The sequence below is a fragment of the Benincasa hispida genome, chromosome 1, assembly GCF_009727055.1.
Source record: "Benincasa hispida cultivar B227 chromosome 1, ASM972705v1, whole genome shotgun sequence".
Taxonomy (NCBI): Eukaryota; Viridiplantae; Streptophyta; class Magnoliopsida; order Cucurbitales; family Cucurbitaceae; genus Benincasa; species Benincasa hispida.
In genome coordinates, this window is record NC_052349.1 from 86,846,534 (window position 1) to 86,873,380 (window position 26,847).

Here is a 26,847-nt window from a genome sequence, read left to right on the forward strand (position 1 = left end):
GGGGAATACGGAAAAAACTCAAGAGAAGATCTTGCGTTTCACTTCTGATACCATATTAAAGCATTGAGTCTTTTAATAAAAAATAATTCTCTAGTTAGAGTACAACAAATAAGATACAAAAAGAATAAAATTAACTCTAGTTAGAGTAGTTAGAGTTAAAACTAACTCTAGTCAAAGTAGTTAGAATACAACAAATTAATAAACTCTAATATTAGAGTAGAACAATTAACAAACTATTAGAGTACAACAAATTAACAACCTTTAGTAATAACTAAATTTTATTTAAACTTTAAAAAGAGAAATAAAAAAAAAACGAATTAATTACCAAACAAGAACTAGTTATCAAACAATTTTTATTCTTGTTTATTACTTAAAAAAAACACCAAAGGAACTTAGTAACAGTCCATTCAATTCTTAAAAAGTGAAGTAGAGCAAAGTACATGATGAAAAAACAAGAAATACTTACCAAATATAGCTTTTTTCTAATTCTTAAAAAAAAATAGAAAATAGAAAACATGAAACATGAAACACGAAACAAGAAACATGAACGTTATAAATGACCTATACCAACTATTATCAATAACTTTTACAATGATCTCCAAAATCTTTTACTTATACAACACTATACAATCCCCTCCCCCTCCAAAAAAAGAAGAAGAAATTATCACCTTCTTTGGAAATTAAAAATGCTGATAGAGATGGCAAATGCAAAAGCAAAAAGAACAGCAAATCCAACAACTACATAAAGAGAAATGTCTAGAAAATCATGTCTAAAACCAAAGTAGAATCTCACAAATTCTTCCACTGTTACACCAGTTTCAATCACATCTTTCACATCTCCAAATTGAGAAGCCACCAATCCATATAAAGTCCAAGCCACGGGGCAAACCCAATAGTACCATATCCACCACACTGGAATCCTCTGTCAGTTCAAAGAAGAACAAAACAAAACAAATTAGCAATCATAGTTCAGTCATCAAAATCATAACAATTTAACACTGAAACGAAAAACTCGAAGTCGGAAACGAAAACATACCAGTTTTGGAACTACAAATCCTGAAAAGAGATTCCACAATGCAAAGAATGCAAAGGAGAGAATTGAAGCAATGTGATGATTTGGTGTCATTGCCACAGCCATCATCCCATAAAAAGTGAAGTAGAGCAAAGTGAAGTACATGATGAAAAAATACCAAAGGAACTTAGCAACAGTCCATTCAAATCCAATCATTGAGTACACTATAACAGTGTAAATCATTGCTTGGACCAAAACATATGGGAGTTCAATCAGCACCTGTAAAAATGAAAGGGGATTATTTTTCTTATATGTTGTACATGGATACAAAGTTCGAAATGGGAACGACATCGTTACCGTTGCAAATGCGTATGATAAGGCCGAGTACATTCCTGCTGCTCTTTCGCGATAAAATACGGTTCGTTCTACGGCGACCACTGGTTGCACAGAGAAAGCATTTTGGACTCCCAAGAAAAGAGTTGCAGTGTACATTGATCCCATAGCATTGAATATATCTTGTCGTCTTTTCCTTCATTACACAACTCACAATGTTCAGTTTTCGTTTCATAAGTTTCGTCCCTGAACTTTTAGTATTATCTTTATTAGTTTTCAATAATACTCTGTAAATGTTAATACACAATATTAAAAGTTCAAGAATCTATTGGGTAGTGTGGCAAAAAACTAACCTTTTGGAACCAAGATCCCAAAACATTGTTCCGAACATCAGCGCAATGACGATAGTAAAGAGCAATCGCACCGCAGAGTACGACGGGTTGCGCCAGTTAGACCAATGTTGCTTCCATAAACAAGCTACACATTGTGTGTAAAGTGATCGCGAGTATTTAGTTGGAAAATATAGGTCTTTTGAATCTGGAGTTGGGCTACTCAATTCTTCGATCAGCATCTTGTTTCTTCTGTTCAATGTTTTTGAAAACATCGTTAGGACGTTAACAAACTTTCAACGATTTCTCGAGCATGATGTTTATGCAAATTGCTGAATTACCTATAAAGTTCTGAATTTTTGTACAAATCAGTGAAGTCAACCCCTAAAGCTAATTCCTGTGCTGGGGAAGTTACTTCTAACATCCATGTGGCAGGGTTATACTGATCCTTTATTTTAGCAACTCCTTTGATTTCCTTGAGAATAAAGATACAAATGTATAGAAGATTAAATAATAGGGGAAAAAAAGTACTTTTAGAGTATTATTAAGACTTAATAATCCTACCTCAAAGTACTTTATTAGATGAAAAGAATGGCGACCCAATGGACCAACATATATTTCTTGGCCTCCTGGTTTCATCAAGAAAAGCTGCAAGAAATAGAATCACCATAATCTTTTGAATTATTTAGGTCTAGTTTGATAACCACCTAACATTTAGTTTTTAGTTTTTGAAAATTAGGCTTATAAACACTACTTCATCTATAGATTTTTTTTTATTTTGTAATATACCATATTTTGAAAAGACTTGTTTTTTTTTTTTTTTTTTGTTTTAGAAATATAAAGCAAAATGGTTATGAAACAAAGCTTTAGAGATGTTTATTCTTTTTTAGTCCTTCACCTCGTCAAAAGCTTCAAAGATGTCGATGCTCGGCTGATGAATGGTGCAAACAACAGTTCTTCCAGTATCCACTGTGTTTCGGACTGTTCGCATGACAATTGCTGCAGCTCTAGCATCAAGCCCTGAGGTTGGCTCGTCCATGAATATTATGGATGGATTTGCTACAAGCTCAACTGCTATTGTGAGTCGCTTGCGCTGCTCGGTCGAGAGACCGTTTTCGCCTGGCAACCCAACTAAAGCATCCCTCAATGTCTTCAATTCCACAAGTTCCATAACTTCTTCAATGAACATCTGTTTTCGTTCATTGCAATTAAAGAAGGCACAAGGAAACAACTACTCATCGCGATCTTTATCTACTATATATGAATACAGTTGTACTAGTTAAGACATTGATAACTTCGATAGAGATTGGCATAGTTGAACTTACATTTCTAGTTTTGGAATCCACGTCACGAGGCAAACGGAGCCATGCCGAGTAGAGCAAGGATTCGTAGACGGTAACATGAGGAGAATGAATGTCATTTTGTTCACAATAACCTGAGATTCTAGCAAATGTTTCTTGCTTCTTTGGATAACCAGATATTTTGATGTTTCCTTCAATGTATCCTCCTGTTTTTCTACCAGCCAACACATCCATTAGTGTTGTCTTACCAGCACCACTCACTCCCATAAGAGCTGTTAAGACCCCTGGCCTGAAAACCCCACTTATACCCTTCAGTAGTACCAATTTGTCTTCTACAATACCTTGATTTTTTATCTCCTACAAAACCCCATCTCACATCATTAGGATAGCAAAATAATAGACTTATTGAATGTTTTACCTTTTCAAATTTTCTATTATGTTTCAACATTTTTCAATTCCGAGTTGGGCATATAAGAAATTAGTCGATTTAAGAAGTTGACAGATGTTTGGAATACGACCAAAGCTTCGTACTGACTAGATAAGAGGATGATATGAGTGAGAATGAGGGATGAATCCAAAAATAAAGTTATGAGAATTTTGGACGATATTGTATCATTGTGAAAATATTTAAGTTCATTGTCCCTAACAACAAAATAGTCTGACTTTGATCGGATTTACCTTGGGCATGTCGACAGAGTATGTGATATCTTCAAATGCAATTGAATGTTGCTCAAATGGAAGAACCATTCCTCTTCTCCTTTGGGTATTGTCTTGAACATTCATTTCAGTCCCTGAAATTAGTACAAGCCCCAATAATTGTTCTCAATGTTTTTGAAATTTGGAATTTGGCCATGAATTCAAATCTTTCTTCAAGGAAGATGATGAATATCATGGTAAGGAAATGACAAGAAAACAAACACGATTGTTAAAAACAAAATGATTAACAAACGAAACCTAACTTATCACTTTCAAGTTACAACTTTTTCATACCTCTTTTGTCACCATTGTCAATGCTTTCTGTTTCCCCTGATTTAACAGCTTGACCCTTCCCAAATGCTACAAAATCAAAACGAAGATGTTAATATGAAGCTCTTGTATGAAAATATATGTGTTATAAAGTCGTATTTAGGTCAAGATACTTACGGTCGAGCATCGACAATGCCAAAGTGAAGAAGAAGTTGAACAAAAACACATAACCAAGCAATGCTCCGGCACCAATCCAATACCAATATGCATTTGGGAAGAATCCACGTGACTTCAAAACCACAAATCCTAAAGCTTCCTAAAAACAAAATAAATAAATAAAAATAAAAACATGATTTGAAAATAGAGAAGATACTTATGCAACAAAACCTTTCTAAGAAGAGAATTCAAAGACTTACATGTGCCCAACTCTTTCCAAGAAACTCATTTACAACTACAGCATTTTGAGCATACATTATTGGTGAAATCCAGTAGCCCCATGTCCACCATTTCTTAATGTCCTCTGCACAAAACAACCCAAATAAGATCGTAATCCACGTACGAGCTTCATTTCGTAGGGCTAAATAACAAGTTCGGTTTCTGAATTTTCGAGGTCACATCTAATAAGTTCTTAAACATTATGAAAAATCTTGACTCAACTCTTGAACTTTCAATTCTATATCGTATAGGCCACTAAACCGTAAAGTTGTATAGTATGTTGTTTAGAATTTTATTAATGTTTTGTAAAGATGAAGAGCCTATTAAACACAAGCATGAAAATTTAAAGATCATACTTCTAATTTAACCATTGGATTTATTATGTGCAGCAGTGCCGTACCTCGAGACAGTACAAAACCGCCGAGTGCATAGAGGGTCAGAAGTGCAAAAGAACCGACCGTGTTTGCAACGACCATATTCCGACACAATGCAGCAATGAATCGGAATAGAGCCGAAGCCATTTGATTTACTAGTAAAAGCACCAAGAATTGTTTGAAAAACCTGCAGCATTTTTTATTCTCATTCATATTCACACATCAAAAAGAAGGAACAGAATAATGAACAAAAACAGTAACACTTTTGTATTAGCTAACCTCTCAATGTTTGGATCAAATCCAATGCCGTAGTAAGTGATTCCAACCCACAAAGCAACTTCAATAAAAGTAATCGGAATCTTGAGGATCCAATTAGGAAGAGAATAAGCCCAGGCAGGATAGAATAAAAGATCCCTTTGTTTGTAGAAATTAGGAAGCTTAATTGTTGTTAATGATAGCTCTGATAATCCATTAAACATAACCATAATAACCGAGAAGAACAAAGCACCAGTGTATATTCCTCCATCCACAATGGTATCATGGTGCATCTCAGTTCTTAGGAACACACTCATTGTAATTAGAGCCATTACCAATAGCTGAAAATTTCAAAAAAGTAATTGTGTTAGATACATCGTATTGAACGATTTCAAACACATGATCGTCTTCCTACTCTCATACTAGGTTAAATCTCTTTTGAGTCCAAAAGCTAAAAAGTCAATAGACTAACCGTAAGGATTTTGTCAGGTAACATATCATCAATCAAGTTTAACTAAATTAGACTACATCCAAAATGTTAAATAATATCATATTCAAGATTGTTCAAGAAGTTTCCTACCCAAAGAATCATGCACGTTGTTCAAGATAAATTTATGGTCATTAGAAATTTCACATCGACTAAATGTCAATTTTTTATATTGTTCAAGGTCGATTTGAGACTATTGGATTTGTTCCATGACCAAGATTATTTAACCAAACCATCTCAAATCAAGTGAGAAAACGTGAGAGATAAAATAAAGAGAATTTTTTCTTACTCTAAAAGAAAAAAAAATCCCTATTTTATACCGTGGATTTTTTCTATCATTGCTTGTAGTTTTTAATCATATTTATTAAGAAGTTTTCCAGGTAAAATAATTCTGTTATTCTTTCTCCTCTCCTTTATTATTACAGGATTTTTCTTTTTCTTTCTTTTTTTTTTTTTTTTTTTACCCTGAGCTTGTCGGGTTGCACAATTTTAACATTAAATGTTCAATTTCATCAATTTTAAACTTAAAACTTTATAGATTGTATCGATTTTAATCTTGATGCGATGTAATCGATAGTGTAAAATTAATAGAATCATTCAAGTTTGAGGTTTATATTAATAAAATTAAAAGTTTAGGGTTAAGATTGATTCAAACTAGTCAAGTTTAGGGTAAAAAAACGAACTTTTCCCTCATCATTTTTCTCAATATATGTAGATGCAATCTTGCTTTATTCGGTCACAATCCTTTCATAACAAAACAACATACTCAAAATAGAAAATTATTATTGAAAGTTACCTGAAAGAGTTTGAAAATGTAGACAAATGAGTTTCTCTTCATAAGTAGAATCTCTCTAGAGAAACAAGCTTTTAAGAGTTGTCTCTTTCCAACACCATACTTGTGGGTTGTCAAAGCAGCTCTATGGCTCTTAGATTTATCAAAAGGAATGGCAAGTTCATCTCCAAGTTTTCTGCCAACATGGAATGATTGAAATGCTTCAGAAAATTCAAGAGGAGTAATGAAATTGTAAAGCTCCTCTTTGTTTTTCCAATATTGCTCTTGATCTTTCTTTGATGTCACCTGTAAAAAAATTAGTATCGAGCGGAAATTCGAATCTTTAATCTTTTGGTCAATGATATAATGTCTTAGTCAACTGAATTATGTTCGGTATTTTGACTCTATTTAGTTGTTATTGTCTTAACAATATCATCGATCTATATACTCAAGTTGGTATCTTTCATTTATGGGTGGATGTCAAATGTGGCTAATGGATAAATTATAGGTTAAATTATAAATTATTCTTTGAACTTAAGGATTGGTATCGATTTGGTGCTAAATTTTCAAAATTACAAATTTAGTCTCTAAACTTTTATCCTATTAGACACGAAATTGAAAATTTAGGATTCTAGCAAACATAAAATTTTAATTTATATCTAATAGATCAATTTATTTTGAAGTTTTTTTAATTGAAAGTTTAGAGACCTATTAGATACTTTTAAAATTTGGTGGACTAAATAGACATAAACTTCATCATTCAAGAAATAAATTGAAATTTGAAAGAGATGTCATCACTTGAGTGTGGAAAAGTTTGAAATTTCTGCTAATTAAGAAACACAGTTTCAGCATTGGGGATTAGGAATTTGGAGAAGAATTTAGAAAACTCTCTTAAAAATTTTGTATACTAAAACTTTATAAACAATATAAAGCAAACTTGGAACTTCCAAGAAAACGAGTATGAAAAATAAAGAGCTCATTTGACATAGTGTTCATACAATCAATCTTGTGGTTTGAGGTTCGATTTCCCCACCCTACATTTTAATTACAATATCTTTCTAAAAATAATAATAATAATAAAGATAAATAAATAAAGTCTAAGCATTTCTTTTTGTTTTTTAAAATTAAGCTTATTTCCTTCCACTATTTACAATAATTTGTATCTTTCTTAAGTAAAATGGTTGAATTATTAGACAAATTAAAAAAAACAAAAACAACTTTTTAAAAGCTATTTTTTTTGTTTTCAAAATTTGGCATGATTTTTTAAACCTTTAGTAAAAAGAAAGAAATTTGAAGGTGGAAGTAATGTGTCAATAGGTGTAATTTTCAAAAACAAAAACTAAAATCTAAGGTCCCGTTTGGTAATCATTTGGTTTTTTGTTTTTGTTTTTGAAAATTAAACCTATTTTATTCATAATTCTTATAATGATCTTTTTGAAGTACAATGGTTGAATTCTTTAACCAAATTTAAAAACAAAAACGATTTTTTCAAAATACTTTTTTTAGTTCCCAAAATTTGACTTGGTTTTTTAAGCCATTGGTGAAAAGTAGATAACATAAGAAGAAATTTAAAAGTAGAAATAGTGTCCATAAACTTAATTTTCAAAAACAAAATAATTACCGTATCAAATGGGGCCTAATAACCCTTCATAAATTAAAGACAAACATATAAATTCCACTCCTATGAATACTTTTTTTCTTTTTCAAATATACGATAAATATAACTTTTCTAAATGTGCGTATTACATTAGTATTCAAGTTAGAGTTTGATTTGGATTGAGTTCAACAATACATTGGGTGAGAGATTGAAATCTCTAATCTCTTAGTCGATAATTATTCTTTATGTCAATTGAGCTACAACTTCGATTACGTATTTAATTTTCATAAGATTTCCAACATATATATATATTTAGTTAATTTCATAATACAACATAAAAATAATGAAAAATAAAACTTACCTCTTGAAGAAAATCAGCAACTCCCTTCCTCTCAGGACAAACAAACCCCATAGATTCAAAAAACTGAAGCACTTGATCACGAGGACCTTGATAAACAATTTGCCCATCCGAAAGAAGAATTATATCATCAAAAAGCTCATAAGTCTCTGGTGCTGGCTGCAGAAGTGAAATAACTGCTGTTGCTTTAAGAATGTGTACACATTGCTTCAATGAATTTACTATTTGAAATGTCGTCGAGCTATCGAGTCCCGTTGATATTTCATCCATGAATAAAGCCCTCGCCGGCCCAACTAACATTTCGCCTGTGCGTGTAATTTCATTTAATATAACAGCTTTGTTAAGCTCGTTTGATAACTATTTTGTTTTTTTCTTCCTTCAAAATTGTTATCAAACCGGTCATAACTCTCATGGTTTCTATGAACTCGTTTAGTTACCTGTAGTAACTCGCTTTCTTTGTCCTCCGGATATCCCCCTTATCATTTCGTCACCAACCATTACATCAGCACATCCATCCAGTCCCAAAATCTACATGATAATCATGAGCATATCAATAAGTAGTTCATTACAAAGTTTCAATTTAGGGCAATTTTAACGGGTAGCGTTTTAGGGCTAATAATTAAGAATTGCAAACATAGCAAAATCTATCCTTAATAAACTCAATTGTTAATAGACTCTTGTTGGCAATATAATCTATCACTGTTATTGATAGACTCCAAAAGCTAGATATAAATTTTACTATATCTACAAATTTTTTACATTGTGTTATATCTGTTAATATGTTATTAGATGAATTAGGTCATCTAAGAGAATAAAATACAAATTTGGATGAGAAATTAGAATTTCTTTATTGGGTGGCCTAAATTTTCTTTCAAATTGATTATAAAAAAAAAAAAAAAAAAAAAAAAAAAAAAAAAACTAATGATGAAAAATGAGAGAAAAATCCAATATATGTATTACCTTTAGGATATAATCTGTCACCATACTTTCTTCTTGACCTTCTGTGCAGCAGCCTGAAAATAAAACTCCTATCTGAATTAGTATCACTAACATTATCAATCAAAAACCAAAAAAAAAAAGGAAAATAATAGTGTGTTTGTATTACTTGTGGAAAAAAAAATGCTTTTTGCTTTGACGAATTTAGATTAATTTAGAACTTGTTTTTAAAGAACGTTTAAGACATAAGTTATCTAAACATGACTTTTAAATTCATCCAATTTTTTAAGTGTTTTTTTATTTATTATGTTTTTCTAAACAAAAAAAAAAAAAAAAAAAAAAAAAACATTGTATCATCTAAAATCATTTAAGAAATTAAACTAAACCCATTTTAAATTGAGAGATACTTATACAAGATCAAGAAAAAAAACCGTTTTTAGTCTTCGAGTTTTAAGAATATATGCATTTAATTTCTTTATTTTTAAAATCTATCTTTTTTAGTCCTTTAATTTTTAAATGCAGTGTTTCAATCCCAAATATTTAAGATAAATTTAAAAAGGTTTTAAAGTAATTTTTATTATTTTAAATAATTATATATGACATGTTAAATTAGAAAAATAATTTTAAAAATTACCTTTTCTTTTCTAAAATTATTGTTTTAAACTATTTTCTAATTTAAAATTTAAATAAATTATTAAAATATAAAAAAAAATTAGTAGAAGGACTTTTAAAGTTATTCTTTACACAGGTAAAATTGGGAAAATTCAAAGACTAAAAGAATGGATAGATTCTTCAAAAACATGAAAGCTTAAAATGTACTTTCCCAAAATTAATTTGGTTTAAAAAAGCCATTTTTCACAAGTTTTTTCAAACATACTATAAATCCAATTTCTTTTTTTTTTTTTTTTTTTTTCACTTCCAAGTATGATAATGAATATAATACAAAGTTGTAATTAATACAAATTAATAATGTCTAACCTTCATGAAAGTATCAATATTAGGATCAGGCTTTATATTTGCTGCAAACTCCTCTTCTGGACAGTTCTGCTAGCATGTCTGCAAAAGTAGGCTATCTTAGTAACTAAAACTTAAATGATTAGAAATATGAACCAAAAATTAATATTAATTATAACCCATCTTATCTTTAAAAAAAACATTTATAAATATTATTTTCACTTACACGTTTCTGTCCAAAATCGACAACAAAATTAGTCGTCTATTTTTTTTTTTTTTTTTTTTTATGAATCTGAAAACAAAATCATTATCAAACTAAGTGTGGACATATTAAATATAAAACTAACCGTGTCGTGAGCCAACGCCCTGACACCGTGCAGCAAAAGCTAAAGTTTCTCTAACAGTCATTTCTCCAATATGAAGATCATATTGACTGATGTAGGCAGCAGTCCTCTGGGGTACAAATTCTTTCATTCCATGCCCATTGTAGGTTACCCTTCCAGTTATCTAAAATGCAAAATGTTTATGAGATCAAACACTAATACTATCAATAAAAGTAAATTTATCAAAGTTTAGAGAAAAGATAAAAATATCATAAATTTTTTGCACTAAGGTCACATTTGTTAAACGTAATTCATAAATAATAATATGGAAAATAGACCAGGAATGGAGGGTGCTAAGTCGGGTTTTGTTTGAAAATTATGTAGCATCCATTACTTTTACTGTTACGGTTACTATAACAATATAAAAAGTATGAACGATAACATTTATTGTTACATTTACCATTACCGTTATAATTATTGTTACTGTAATAAATGATAACGGTAACAGTAAATATGACAGAATCATAATTCTAACCTTCTAGATAAACATAATAAAAAACAATCTAATTACGTTTACGATTGAGGTAAATTATGATTTATTTATTAATGAAATCACATTACGATTATATTGATGTTTAAAATAAAATGTAAATATCTTAATGAAGACTTAAAAAAATGAGGGGTAGAAAAATTATATACTTTTATTTGAGGATCAAGCTTTCCTGCCAGTGCTAATAAAAGAGTGGTCTTTCCAGAGCTAGGAGGACCCAGCAGCAGTGTCATTCTGCCAAAAGAATTAAAGAGAATAGAAACAAGAAAATAATTATGATGTAGAATTTATTTTCCTTTTCTTTCTTTTGTTAAATTATACAAAATCTCCTCTAAAATTTTTAAAAAGTTTCATTTTTATTTTGAAGTTTGAAATTTGTTTTAAAAGATACATTTTGCAGAGTTTTTTCTATATTAAAACAAAATCTATTAAGCTAAGATTAAAAATTAACTAGACTAACTAGTATATAAAATTAAAAAATAGACGTGAAATCATTTACATAAAGTGACGTACTAATTTATGTATGTAAATAATTATAATGATATTTTTAAGATGAAATAAATAGTTACGATTATAATAATTTGTATATCATAGCCAATTTTTATCCTTTATTTTTATGAGAAAAGATATATATATTTTTTTTTTGCAAATTTCAAAGCTTAAAAATATTTTTTTTAACAAATTTTTAAAATTCTAATAGTAAAAATTAAAACTTTTCAAAATTTAGTGTATATTCAAAACTTACCTCAAGATTAAAGGTATTTTATATAATTTAGGAAAAAATAGTTTGTTTCCTTTTACTTTCATTTTCACTTCAATTTATTGCTGCTGCACCAAGAGAAAAATTTATGTGTTTCTATGGATGCACTTATCTTAATGTATTCCAAATATAGTACAATATGATACCATCACGTGCTAGTTTTTATTTTTTTAAAAATTAATTTTTTTAAAGTTTTTTTATGTGGTAAAGAAGTGGGAAGCATATGGGACTGTACCTAATCATTGCTCCTATACAAAATTCATTAGGTTTGACTAGTTTACTGGCCATCCCTTTTGCCCTGTTTATAATAATTTTGTTTCAAGAATTTATGCTTTTTTTTTTCCATTTTTCAATTACAATTTTTTTTACCTTTATTAACAAAACACTTAGAATTTTAAGTATAAGTACCTTTTCTGTATATGTGTATATATATTTTTTAAACCTAATTTTTTTTCGAAACTTGGTTGATTTTTAAAAATATGTTGTTTTGAAAAAAAAAAAAATGAGTCTACTTATTTACAAATATAGCAGAATTTCACAATCTATCAATGATAGATTGTGATACACTACGATAAAGAGTGATAGAAATCTATTTATATCAATGGTAGATGTCTAGTACGGTCTATCGCGGATATTGATAGATAATAATATTTTTTAATGCTTCAAAATATTTTAAGTAGTTTTATCATTTAAAACAATTATCCTTTTAAAAATCAAACGCATTAATCTAATAAAAAAGTAAACCAAAATTACTAAGTAATTTGTAAATTTGGATTTTTTTTAAAAATTTTTTTTTTAATTTTGTTTTGCTTACCTTCCAGGCTTGACGATTCCACTGACATTATGAAGGATTTTTATAGGCTTCTTTCGACTGGAAAACATATGAAGGTAACCCAAGAAAGCCTTTGGAGGAAATCAAAGTCAACCCATCAGCAATTAAAGAAATAAATAAAATCCTTAATTAAGATTATGATAAATATTAATATTGATTAATTATTATAATAATTTTACCTCAACCATATTGAGGGTGAAATTAAGAAGTGTTGGCAAAGCTCTAGTTCCCACATAACCTTCTGCTTCCACATTCAAATGCTCAAAACGAACCTCTATTGTCGGAACTTCGATTCCAACTCTGAAAATTACATAAATAAATTAACACTGTAAATCTCAGTTTAAAAAATTAGAAAATTAAATCATAAGTTAACGAATTAAAAAAATTTAATACATCCATCAACCTTCAAATTTTCTGACCATAACAATTTTGTAAAGATTGGGGAGAGAATATATATATANGTAAAGTAGACATCGGTCAAAAACTTAAAGCTAAACTGTAACAAATAATATTTAAAAAAATACTTCTATACTTTCAAATTTATAAAATTTTCCTTGAATTTCTATAAATGTTTCAAAAATACCCGTTGGAGTAGAAATTCTTTATAACTTAAAGAAGAAATCGGGCGTTGATCAAAAATAATGTGGTGATCATAATTTTCATTCAAGGTCTCACTACTACACATTTCATATCTCAATTTCCATCCAAAATTCTAAATAATTTCTACGCCAACGATTTTTTAACATTTATAAAAGTTTAGAGGTATATTTTTTAAACAAATGACAAAGTTCAAGGGTATCAATCAACCTTGTAATTTCAAAAACCCTATTGATATCAATGAATATTTATGTAAGTCATGAAATTTATAAAATTTATTTAGATTAATAATTAAGTTGTTTTTACTCCAAAACTAAGTTATGATTATTGTTATTAGTAATCATATTTATATTCATGTTGGACTATTAGTTTATAAAATTAAGATATTGGAGATATACATGAATATTTAATATTGATATCGAACCTTTCAATTTACAGATATATCAGTGGATATATCGACATATCCACGATATTTTCATCCACAATAGCAACCAGTCAAGAAAATGACAAAACCACGAGAAAACAATATATTATCTTCACCTATTCATAAATGTTTCAAAACTACCCCCCTAATCGAATTAGTGATAATGAAAAAAAAAGTGGAAAGATTAAAAAGAGAATGGGAAAAAAAGTGAAAAGAAAAAAAAAATACCTATCAAGACGATTCTGCAACTTGATCAAGAACTTCTCATTATCTTGTTCAGCAACTTGAAGTAACATGTCAATCAAATTCTTCCTATCTTGAAACCCAAGATTGAGTATATCAACTTCATTGGCTTCACCATTCAAACTTGTAACCAAACCTTTCCTCAAACGTTTGAAAGTTGGAAGCTTTTCAATGGCTGCCCATTTAAGAGCTTCTTCATCTTCTTCACGCAATGAAGATCTTGAAAATCCATCCATATTTCTGAAACTTCCATTGCTTCTAAATGAACTCCCAATCCCCAAATCCATCTAAATTATTCTCATTCAAAATGACCCAAATGATATTTTTTTTCTTCCTATTTTGAGAATTTTATGGGCTGCAGCTTTATAGAAAGAGAATCTGAGATGAAGATTTATGTAGGAAAAGAAATGGCACAACCACCATTAATGAATATTCATTATTGAAAAAACAAAAAACGTGGCAGAGTCGTCTGAGTTTTACACGTTTAATGCAATTTTCCAAGTGTGAAAGGAAAGTTCAAATTGTAAAACCCACCCGTCAATAATTGGAATTACATCCTCAAGGTTATAATAGTGCTAAAACTGAACTCTCAAACTTATAAATTAAACCTCCAAAAAGGTTAAAAATTGAACTCTCCAATTTATACGATTATGTAAGTTTAAGGGTCCAATTTCAACATTTATATAAGTTTGAGGAATTAATTTTTATGATTGAAAGTTTGAAGGTATAATCGTAAATACTAGTATTTATGGGTGGTTTTTGTAATTCCTTCCTAAAATTTTTTTTATCACTTTTATTTATGTTTTGGGAAATTATAATAGAGGGCAAAACTAATTAGGGGAATAATAAATGCAGCTTGAGTTTTTCAGATTTGGCAGAAATATATAAAAAAAAAAAAAAAAACTCAGTCTATTTATAGTTTTATTGTATTCCCGTTTTACCCTCAAATATATTTCCTCCTAAACCTCCTTTTCAGTCATCTCTCTCGCTCTCACATTCCAGTCTCCAAGTTGTCGCCGATCAATGGTTGCTTGCTTTCGTTGTTCTGCCGCTCTTCCATCGATCGTTGGCTGCTGCTGCCAGTAAGCTTCATCTACCAACGATTTGATTACATAAGCTACCAATGAATGTAGTCAAAATGCAATATCATAAGCTACCAACGATTTGATTACATCCCAAGCCAAATAGAAGGCAAATAAATAGTAATCAAACAGTAATCGATATCATTGTCAGTGTACTCAGATAGTAATCAAACAACAATAAGATAGAAATTAGTATCATTGACAAGTAGCATCAGATAGTAATCAGACAACAACCAGATAACAACTGATGTAATTGACAATAAGAGAACAATCAATATCAAATAATAAATGGACAACAATTAGCTAGCAAATCAATACCATTAGCAATCGGTATAAGATAACAATCGGTATGAAATAGCAATCAAACAGTAATAAGACAACAATAAGATAGTAATTGATATTATTGACAATCAGATGACAATCAAATGCAATCACGCATTTTTAATTGTGAGGACGTTTTGGTCATCCAACTGTTTCAACTGGGTTGGAATTGTTATTTTGCCATTTTCTGTAAAATCCATATCCGTAGATTATGGACCTAATTTCACTATTATTTTTTTTTTGACAACCTTGCAACATTCCCGTTGTTCTCCGTAAAAGAAAATTGTATTTGAGATTTGTATGTGAATAAGGAAAGTTATCCCACTCGTATTATTGTAATACAAAAGAATTTTCATATTACTTTTATTTATTGTTTTTCCTTAAAAAAATGTATTTGAGAATTGTATGGGATCCATGAATTAAAATATGCTAAAATACGATTTTGATCTCATACTTTAAAGTTTATTCAATTTTAGTCCATATACTTTCAATTGTTCAATTTTAGTCCTTATAGTTCTAATAAATCTTAAATTTAGTCACTCAAAATTAATTTTTACCAAAATTGATTAAATAATAATAATAATAATAATAATAATTTTATGTAAAAAAATAAAATATGTGGAATATGTTTTCAAATTTATGGTAAAAATGCTATAAATAACAAAAAAAAAAAATTTTAAAAAATCAACAATAAACTAGCATTGAAAACTAAATATAATATGTATTAAAGTACAGTGATTAAAATTGAAAAATTAAAAATATATAGACTAAAATTGAACAAACTATAAAGTATAGAGATCAAAATGATGTTTTAACCATTAAAATAATCTATAATCCAATTACGTGCGCAAATTTGAGTGTGGAAGGAGTACATGAATACTATGTCAGTACTATAAAATTTTTCTTCAATCTCTTTGCTATTTCTCTTCCTTTTCTAAATTTTTAAAAGATTGTTTATATGTATCTTATGTTTTAAAAAAATTATTTTTATACAATTTTATGAGTGTTCAATTTTGTGTTTGGACATGATGAAAACATATGGAGTTTGTTCATTTTTTTATATAGTACCTACATGTACGTATTCGGGCTTAATTCTAAAAAACCAATTAAATTATGGAATAATTAATTTGTTGTCATAGAAAATTTGATTTTTTTTTTATTGAGTACAAATTGTGACCGTGAGAGCTTCTTGTGTCGGAATATGATGATAGTATTAAGAATATGTCAATCTAGTTGAGATATTTTAATATATTTATTAATCATTCCATCGGAATATCTTGTTTTTTTTAAAAAAAAAAAAGAGTACATATTGGGGTAAAAATAGAAAAGTAATCCTAACCAACAACTATCGAAGGATTGTTTTTTTTTTTTTTATTTTCCTTTTTAAAGAAACAATACCACCCGGTCTCTTTAATGGTATCCCGTGGCTGAGCTAATTAAAAGACTCTTTAATATAGATGCATGTGCTTGCACGTAGAATTTATAAAATATAAAATATCAATCATGTGATAAAAGTTGCTTTCAAAAAATATCATCCCCTCTAAACTTAAAGAATATATGTATTTCAATTTCTTCAAATTTAAAAATTTATCAGGTTTCATCTTTTCACAATTAGTACCATTTTTTAGAAATTGTTATCATAGAATCTCTCAATCTTTCTCGACTAAGATCAACCCCAAGATTTTTTGAAACGATTAGAAAGTTACTTGATGCCATGTATTTGTCGGTTATTTAATTTAAATGGTATTTTACTTATATGCCTTTATTCAATATGATCCGAGCAAGATTGAACTTTTTTCCTAAATGGCTAGTATGCACTACACGATACTTATTCTAGATGAACAAACTCAAATCCTAAGATTTCAATCCAAAAAAGTCAAAATGAAGAGAGTTTGAGAAGGTTGATAATTATAGGTTTCCTTTAATTTGTGTGAATTGATAAAATTGAAATGCTAACAAATAGGTGGAAAAGGTTGAAACTGTTTTAAGAGAATTTTAGAGTCTTTTGACATGAGGGTAAAGAGTAAAGGTTTTTTCATATGCTGGGAAAGGAAAAACCATTTATGTTTTGAATTAGGGTTAAAATGGTATTTTTATTGTCACTTCAAACGTTTTCAAAAAATATGTTAATCAAATTCGATCAGGGAGGACTGAAAAAAACTATAATAACCATTTCGGAAGAAAAGTTCTAATTGTGAAAGAATTTAGGGTTATTTCTTACCGTTTCCATTCTTAATCATCCTTAACTCATGAATATATAGTCTATAATAAGTTTGTTGTGATATCAAAGTAGAATCGATTATATTATTAAAAAAGGCTCAAAACAAAATAAATAATATTAAAAATGACTCCTAGTTTATTTCATTCCAAAACTAATAAAATTGTGAGTAGTCATTAGCATGTCTTCCAAACTGTATTCTGATGTTTATGGAATAATAAATATTATAGTAATATATAATTTAATATATCTATTGATATATTAATATTTTTAATATGTTTAATACATTAAGGAATATCTTATAAAGAACCAACACATCATTGACTTCAAATGTTAATAGATTGGATACATATTCATATATATATGTATCCGGACGCATGTGACAATTTGAAAAAAATAAACGGTATATAATTTATCAAATGGAAAATTACATTAATAATGTTTCTTATTTTATCAATTAAAGACTTTGGAATAAAGGGATCTAAAACGATTTTCCAATCTTATGATGATATAATGTTATTCACAACTAGATTTCTTTTGTGTACATAATATACTTCTTAGTTATGACACATATCCGTCTCTTCACTTCAATGGAATAGAAGTCGAGAAATATATATAGGAATGAAATTACATGATTACATTTGTTTTTTCTGAAAATTTAACTATTACTATTATATCAATGGTGTTTACTATAATGTAGGAATGAAATTTTCCTATGGAGTAGTCTTGTTTCTCTCCTAAACTCTCATCAATTTTATTTTCGTTTCTTATTCTTTGGACTACAATATCATTAAAGGGCTATTTGGGACACTGAGTTGAGATATAATGTCTGGAGTTCATGTATATGTGGAGCTTATATGTTTATATTTATGGTGCAAAGTTATTTGGTTTGAGTTCATATATCTATGCTTGAGATGCATAGTTGAGTTCATATGTCTAGATATCTGGTGTGGTTTTTTTAACTCGCCTCGTTTGGTAACCATTTGGTTTTTTGTTTTTGTTTTTGGAAATTAAGCCTATTTCATCCAAATTTTGATTTGGTTTTTTAAACCATCGGTGAAAAGTAGATAATAAATGAAGAAATTTGGGGGTGGAAGTAGTGTCCATAGTCTAATTTCAAAAACAAAAACAAAAAACAAAATGGTCATTAAATGGGACCTAAATAATATTCTTTTATGACGACTATTTTTATTTTGAAACTTTTTTATTCAATAATTCTACCCATCTTTATATTGAATAAAATAGATATTTAATTCTTCCAAATTTGGAGGGTCATCAAAGAACAAATTTCTATGTTTCACTATTTCTTGCCAGAAAATGTTTAGGAAAAAAATCTCCATTTTAGGATTTTTTTTTATTATGTGTTACATACTATTCAACAACCATATATACTTTTCCAAATATTATTAAAACTCATTTGATATGTGAATTCAATTAAATAAAATACAAATTTCTATGTATAAATATTGCACTTAATGTAGACAATATACAATTATTTATGTAATCACCAACCCTACAACATACTTTAATAATCATCAGTCTTATAATAGTCGAAAGTGGTTGTCGAAGTTGATTATCACAGATGATTTTCGCTGAAGCTTGTAGTTTGAAGTGGTTATCAGAGTCTAAAGTGTTGGGATTGGTGTCGTAATTTTCCCCAAGTCTCGTAGTTTTTGTATACATTGTTATGAATAAAATAAGAGTTATTTTATTTTGCATTTACTCATATTCAATAAACAAATCTCCATGGTTATTATATGAAAACTTAAGTATGTATATGAGATATACAAGTGGATCATGCCTTAAATAATAACCTAAAAAGGTCTGTAGTATAAGAATTTAGGAGGGATACCTGATCCTGGTGACACTACGGATACAGCCCACTTTATAGAGGTTTACAAGTGTTGTGAACTACTACAGATGGTTGATCCTTACCGTTCATGTGGAGACATGCGAGTAGGGGTGTCCTATACAAAGAGTATGTATAAAACTGGACCACGAGATGACTAGCCTCTTTATATAACGTCGTTGATACTTGAGACGTACATCTCATCTAAACGATCATAGGTGACATGACCTTAATCTTGAGTGTTTTTGGAACTTCTGCCTTTGAGGACAGTCCTTTGATTAGTATGGGTGATATGATCGGTGTGATGTATGAGATACATCAAGTGGAGGATTAATATAAATATGATTTACATTAAGTACTATGAAATAGGAAAAGAGTTATGGTTTATATATTTCATAAGATGAAATATTAAAACTATAGGTTATAAATATAATATGGTAAGTTGATTATCATATATATTTATAATAATATTAATTATTGGATAATTATCTCTTTTTCTCTAATAACCAATTGAGTGGGAGGTTATTGGTGGTTTTATGGTAACCGTGAGATAAAAGAAAAAAGTTTTTCCTAAAATTAAAGAGTTGTTGCTTGATTCGGAAGAAACTCACGGAATGCTATCAAGTGAAATGGTTTCACTAAACGATAGCTCATAGAGAGACTAAACAATCGTGGAGTGATACTATACGATAGTTCACTCAGCTGGTTGTAGCTAAACGATCGTAGGACATTGTCTATACGATAGGTTGCCTACACGATTGAGCATTCTCTATACGATAAACACTTTTCATCTCCCACTTGCTCAATCGTCTACATGATTGTTGTTCCTCCAGTCTCTTCCTCTAACCAAGTCCATACAAAGCCCACACTTCTGGATTCTCACACCAAGAATACCAAGGTAACTATTGTGGTAGTGTCCTCACTCAATTTGACTGAGTTCAAGGTTTTGGAGGCCGTTCGTTGTGTGTTCACATTGTTCGTGTGGTGGTTGTTGTTGATCGTGTTATGTTGCGGTCGTTGTATTCGAGCGTTCGTGTATTGCTGTCTTGGAAACTGAACGAGCGTTTGTGATCAAGGGAGTTTAAAGAATGAGTCTTCAAGGGTATGACACTCTATCTTTTGATTATCTGTCGGGATGCTGCAATTTCTAGTTGTTGCATGACCTATAAGTTTTCATTTGTGTACTGTGTATGTTCAATTTCGAATGAAATGTGGAACGATCATTTTGCTGCTCATGGAAATCCTCATGTCTGATTTTCTTCATAAAGTTGGTTGCATGAAGGTGGTATTGGAGTCGGTAGCCAAAGTTTGTCGTTGGTAGCCAAAGTTTGTCGTCGGAGGTAGTTTTTGAAGTCCAAAATTGATCGTCGGAGTTGGTCACGCGGAGGTGGTTGATAGCTCTCAAAAAGAGCTATAAATCCTAGTTTAATTTAGGCTCGTGAATGGATTTTACATGTTAAATATCATATTTTGTAGGCACCAAGCAATCAAGAGGTAGAATTGACCAATTGATGAGAAATGGGGTTAATTTGAAGCAATTTGGAGGTAATTTGAGCATCTAGGCTTCGAAGGAGAGGAAATGATCATATTGCCCCTGTTTGGAGCATCGCAATGCTCATACATGTATAGCTCCAATGTTCGCGCAATGCTGAATGGCAGAAGCTGAAGATGCAGGGCAACATCGCAACGCTACCCTTGATGTTACAACGCTACAATGATTAATGAATCACCAAGCATCCCCACGTGTGTGGCTGTTGCAAGTGAGCATCACAACAACATTGCAATGTCAAGCCAATGCTCGAGGGTTGCTATTGACAAGAGCGTTGCAATGCTCTGACTAGCGTTGCAATGCTAGCCCCGATTTCTATATAATCTTTCTTTGGTTTTAAGTCAAATTTTTATGCTGATTTTTATGGAGGTCGAGGTGAGGCCTAGTTTTCTTCCTTCCTCTTTACATTCTTAGTATCATTATGCTAGATTTATGTTTTATTTTGGATTATAAGCATGGACTGGGTTGTACCTCATGGGATTTTCTATGGATTTTTTAGGTAAATTCTATCTAGTTTCTTGGATCAAATATTCTATGTTAATTTCTTGAGTCTTCTACTCCTGATGATTGCATACTGAATTATGTTTTCTTTCAATCTTCTTTAACTTCTAAAAGCATGTTTGTATGGATGACTTTTCACTCATAAGCACGATAAGCTATGATTCTTGGTTTTGTCACAATCTTGCATCAATATGTCGTTTTAATGTATTTTTGCATAAAAATGTCTAGCTAAGGTTACCTAAGTAGCAATAGTTAATTAGGCATTTGATGGCTATTCCTAGAATATGCTAATTGCTAGGTTCAAAAATAATATTGGTTAATTGAATATGGCTTTCTTGACAATTAATCGACACAATTGAATTCTAAATCGTTATGCATGTGTTTTTAGTTCTATATGGCCTCTATCAAACCCTATAGAATTTAGAAGCATGTAGATTAATTAGGGAATGGCCTTTCCAACCTTAATTAATAAGTAGGACGCTTTCTTGGTTAGATTCATGCTAGTTGTCTACCACTATAGAGGCTAGTTAGATTGAATCAAGCAAGTAATTGTGCATGCATAATTCAATTGCATTAGTAATTGGCAGAAAACAATGATAGAAATTGCATTGAATGTCTAACTTGATTTGAGAACTAGATAAACCAATCCGTGTTTACATTTATCCCTTGCATTTTAATTTCCTACAGGTTTTCAAATTTTATCAAGCAAACCAAAACCTCGTTTTTACTGCTTTTCATAGTCAAATTTAGCTTAGGAAAGATTTAATTCTTGGCCTTTCTTTGTGGTTCGACCCTTACTTGCCGCTTATGCTACTTGTTAGTATAAGACATAGGTTTGGATAATATAAAAATATTTTTGTTAAGCAAAGGTTTGTAGGCGACAGTAAATCTCTACCTATCAGTGGTCGTTGAAGTTGATCTTTAAAGATGATTCTTTGTCGAAGTTTGTAGTTGGAGGTGGTTGTTGGAGCTCGAAGTTGGTATTGGTATTGGTATTGTTTGTTGGAGTTTTGTCATTGGACATGGTTGTCGAAGCCATGAGTTGGTCGTAAGAGTTACTCACTCGAAGGTGATCATCAAAGGCGTCAAAATTTGGAGTCGGAGGTGGTTGTCAAAGCTTACAAAGGTGGTTTTCGGAGGTTATGAAGGTGGTTATCGGAGTTGGTCATTGAAGTTTGTTGTCGAAAGTGGTTATCACAATCCAAAATAAGTCGTCGCAGTTGGTCGCGCAAAGGTGGTCATTGAAATTGGGTCACCAAAGTTGTCATCGAACGTGGTTGCCGGAGTCCGAAATTGGTCATTGAAGTGAGTCGCTAGAACTGTCATCGAAAGTCGTTGTCGGAGCCCGAAGTGTGGTCACATAGTCGTCGACAGTGGCCGAAGGGTGGAGTCATTGGAAACATTGGAACAATGAGAGTTGTGGTGAGTTGGTAAAGTATACCAACTCAACTCCACAAACATTTAAAGTTGGTAGACCAAATATTGAATTAGTATATTATACCAACTTAAGTCAACTCATATTGGTGAGCAAAATACCCCTAAAAAGAGACCTACAACTTTTTTTACTCATTAGTTTACCTTTTTCTCTCTCTTATTTTTGTTGCTATTATTCTTCTAATAAAAAAATTTACTCATGATCTATTCTTTTAATACGTACATCACACATTTTATAAAATTTAAAATTTCCATTTAAATTCTCCTTTTGATTGATTTCATGATCACTTCAATTGATTCTCTCACGATTCTAGCTCATCTCAATTCCTGATAAGAATTAAAATTACATTAATAATGTTTTTCTATTTTATCAATTGATCAAGACTTTGGAATAAAGAAATCTGTAAATGATTCTCAATGATGTGTTGGTCTATATTATTCACAACTCTCTCTCTCCCTCTATATATATATATATATATATATATTACAACTAGATATTAGATGCCATATGTATAGTTTAGAATATACTAGAAGTAAGGACAAAATAAAAAGATACTTTTTAGCTCAACAACATATAATAAAGCCGAGAAATCTATAACTTCTTGAATCACAATTATGTTCTAAACAAGTAAAAAAAATGCAACTTTTTGGTTGGTAATTTTAGTTTTTCAAATGTCCCTAAACCCTAATCAATTATTCTCCAAAAGAAGAGCTTTTCACTCAACAAACAAGTGTAACTTCAGCAAAAATGGTCAATCTTTTGAAGAATTATAATTGGTAGCCAATTTTTATTTTATCTAAACAAATTAGCTATAATTTCTTTTTTTTAACAAAATATTAGAAGTTGGGGATACCCTTAGCGTCCTCATTACACCCTGATCCAAAAGTGATGCATTCCATAAAAAATATGCAAAATCATAATTTGCCAACCTGAATATTATTAATCAACAATATTAGTTATAATTTGTCAGTCTCAATATGCAAAATCATACCAATCGTTTAAATGAAATAAAACACAAATCTAAAGAAAAGGAAACAAAAAATTTTGTATGTTAAATTAGTATTACTATCGATGATAATTAGACTTTCTTTATGAGTACTACATATCATGTTTGCTGAAGATCAGTAAAAGTGTAAATGGAAATCGTTTTCATTTTTATGGAAAATATATTTTCTTAGAACCATTCATAATTCAAGGGTATATTTTAAAACAAAATTCGACGTTTAGGGATAAAAAGGCAAAAATAAAACTTTTCAACATCCTGGATAATATATAATTGAAACATATCTACAAATTTAAGAGTATTTTGTATAATTTTATTTAACTCTTCCCGTCTGGACCCTTTTCTTTCTTGGTCCTTCGATAAAAATAATAATAATAATAATAATAATCATTTTCTTCATAAAAAATAGGATGTAGAATCAATAAATATTTCTTTCTCAATTCATTGTCCTGAAGTTGAATACCTCATTCAAGAATTGTTTTTGATTCAATCCATATGAATCAATAGAAAAAAAAAAAAAAAATCCCTTATGATACACCGATCGACTCGATTATTGATAGATGACGTAGATTTGTCATTTCTTGAAATCTCTCTTTTGATTCAAAATCGTGATGTAACATGACAATATCAATTTATACTCCCAAATTTGTTGGAGTTTGTATTAATTAAAACCTTGAATTAATTATTGAAGTTATACTCTTAGTTTTTGTAAGTGTATTAATTTTTATCCTCCTTCATATTTTGTTTGAAATATCATATAAAACTTAAAATTTGTATCAATTAAATTCTTAAATTTTCATAAGCAAATCAATTTAGATCATTCATTACAATTATGTTCAAAAATCATCTATGCATCAATTCTCAAATGTCTGTTAACTTATCCAAATGTTGGTTTTATAAAATGGAAGATTAGAGTAGTTGATGTATTTGACGATTTTTCAAAGAAAACACTAACATAAGAGTCTAAATTAATTAATTTATAAAAATTTGTGGTTTTTGATACAATTATAAATCTCATACGATGTTTTTTCAAACGAAATGTATAATAGATAGTGAAAATTATAGTTAAAATTAATAATGATGTAAATTCAATTTTTCACCATCTTAATTTTAATATAAAAAAAAACATTCAAATTAATATAAGCATTAGATGTCGTATGCACGACATGTGATCCCATACACAGATAAGAAAGTGACAAATGAATAGCCTACATTTACAATAAATAGTTTGCAATAAATGGCCCATACCAAGAAGGTACCTCATATAAAAGCCCTATAAGGCTATAACAAACAATATGTTCACCGACATTATCTTGCTAATATATATAATTCATAGTTCATTCAAACATAACTTAGTGAGTAATAGTTAAAGTGGCCATAATTCAATGGTAGTTGACATCAATTAGCCAAATATTTTATATAGGCAAGCACTATGTTACAAGTCTAAAATAAAATAAAAAAAATTCTATAAATGAATGTAAAAAAAAATATTCATATAACTTCATATATTAACTAATTTATTACATTATAATGGCTCTCTACAAGTTTTCATGTTTTGAAAGTGATCTTGACTATTCACTTACTTCTAGTTTGAATAGATAGCAATATAAACAAAATACAACATTCTTTAAAATGTTATATTCTAACCAATTAGAAATTCACTTAACCAACCTATATTAAATTGTGTTGACTTTGTACCAAAATTCTTACACTACTACGGAAATTGGATTACTTTGTCACTTATAAAAGCATCGAGTATTCGAGTGTTAAGTATAGTGTGATAACTTGATTCCAAGAAAACGTCGAGACAAATGTTTCTTGATACAATTTTCGCGTCAAGAAAGATAATACACTTGACATTGGTAGTATGTCAAGTTTATTGATTCTTGATATTGATTATATATCATATATGATAACTCTTTGATATTTTTTATGTGTCAAGTACATGTCTTTTTTTTTTTCAAATTAAATGCCCCAATCGATATTCTCATTTTCTGCCTTGTATTCCAACAATACAATTACATCAACCAAATAAATATTATACATTTAAGATCTATCAACTCAATATATTCACTAAAAATCCATATGTTCAACTATGACATTTCATATGAACACTCCTCACAAATTACAACAATATTTCTCTTTCAAATGTACATGCACAAAATAAAATCTCAACTATTGCTTTTGTATACAAAACTCAACTTTCAACAAACACAAAAGTGATAAATTGTTTAATAAGTAACCTCTCAACAAAGTACATTTTAATCTATACATTGAGCTTTGAAGTCTAAAGATCAAGAACTAAGGGTTAGGCAAGCTATGTTTAAGCAAGTCAACCTGCAACATAGAATAAAGAGCGATAACATCAAATTTCAAAATATATAAATAAGTGTTAAGATACAACAATAAAAAAAGTCACGCATAAGGAAAAATGTACATGATTGGCTTACTTTATGTAATGGAAAAATATCATACTCGAAACTTAAAAAATATCTACAACTTAAAGTTATGGACTTACTGGGATTTCATTCATTCTCTTTTGACCATATCCAACCTCAGGAGGAACAATTGCCTTTCGCTGCAAAACAAAGAAAGATGTGAGAGATTTGAGAAAATATAATAAAGAGGAAGAAGATTATCAACAAATCAAGCATATACTAAAATTTAAAATAGAAGAATGCAGATACATTTCCCCCAACTTTCACAACTTTCACAAAAAATATAGAATATTGGAAGCTCAATCTTATCTACAAGCAATAAAAAATTTCTTCAAAATTTCATTCACCAAAATAACCAATTAACTCCAAATAAATTACCCAAAGTTGTGGCTTGATTTGAATGCCACTAATAAACTACAACAAAGTAATATAACCTACGAAAAGTTCAATAATAATGGTTACAAAACGCAAATTCCAGCAACTATGTAACAATTCCAAAAGAGTTTCAAGGCCTCAATACCTATCAAAATGTCCAAACATCGTTCACTTGGCTGGACAGTGGCTCCAATCCCTTGAAATCTTTGAATTGAACATCAAAAATTGAAAATAAGTC

The 26,847-nt window shown here is 29.7% G+C and overlaps 1 protein-coding gene across 1 annotated transcript; it reads right to left on the reverse strand.

The window, feature by feature from the left end:
- Positions 1 to 539: 539 nt before the first annotated feature.
- LOC120070966 (pleiotropic drug resistance protein 1-like) lies at positions 540 to 14,185 on the reverse strand. Its single transcript, XM_039022934.1, is given in 25 exon segments — positions 540 to 922; positions 1,037 to 1,291; positions 1,370 to 1,541; positions 1,699 to 1,926; positions 2,016 to 2,149; positions 2,239 to 2,322; positions 2,573 to 2,863; positions 3,000 to 3,332; positions 3,654 to 3,766; positions 3,966 to 4,031; positions 4,119 to 4,257; positions 4,358 to 4,461; positions 4,777 to 4,937; positions 5,030 to 5,346; positions 6,289 to 6,570; positions 8,223 to 8,524; positions 8,657 to 8,747; positions 9,180 to 9,251; positions 10,134 to 10,184; positions 10,186 to 10,211; positions 10,457 to 10,616; positions 11,132 to 11,216; positions 12,557 to 12,645; positions 12,754 to 12,874; positions 13,824 to 14,185. Coding segments are annotated over 25 exon segments (4,236 nt in total). The 5' UTR covers positions 14,126 to 14,185; the 3' UTR covers positions 540 to 664.
- Between the last annotated feature and the right edge of the window lie 12,662 nt (positions 14,186 to 26,847).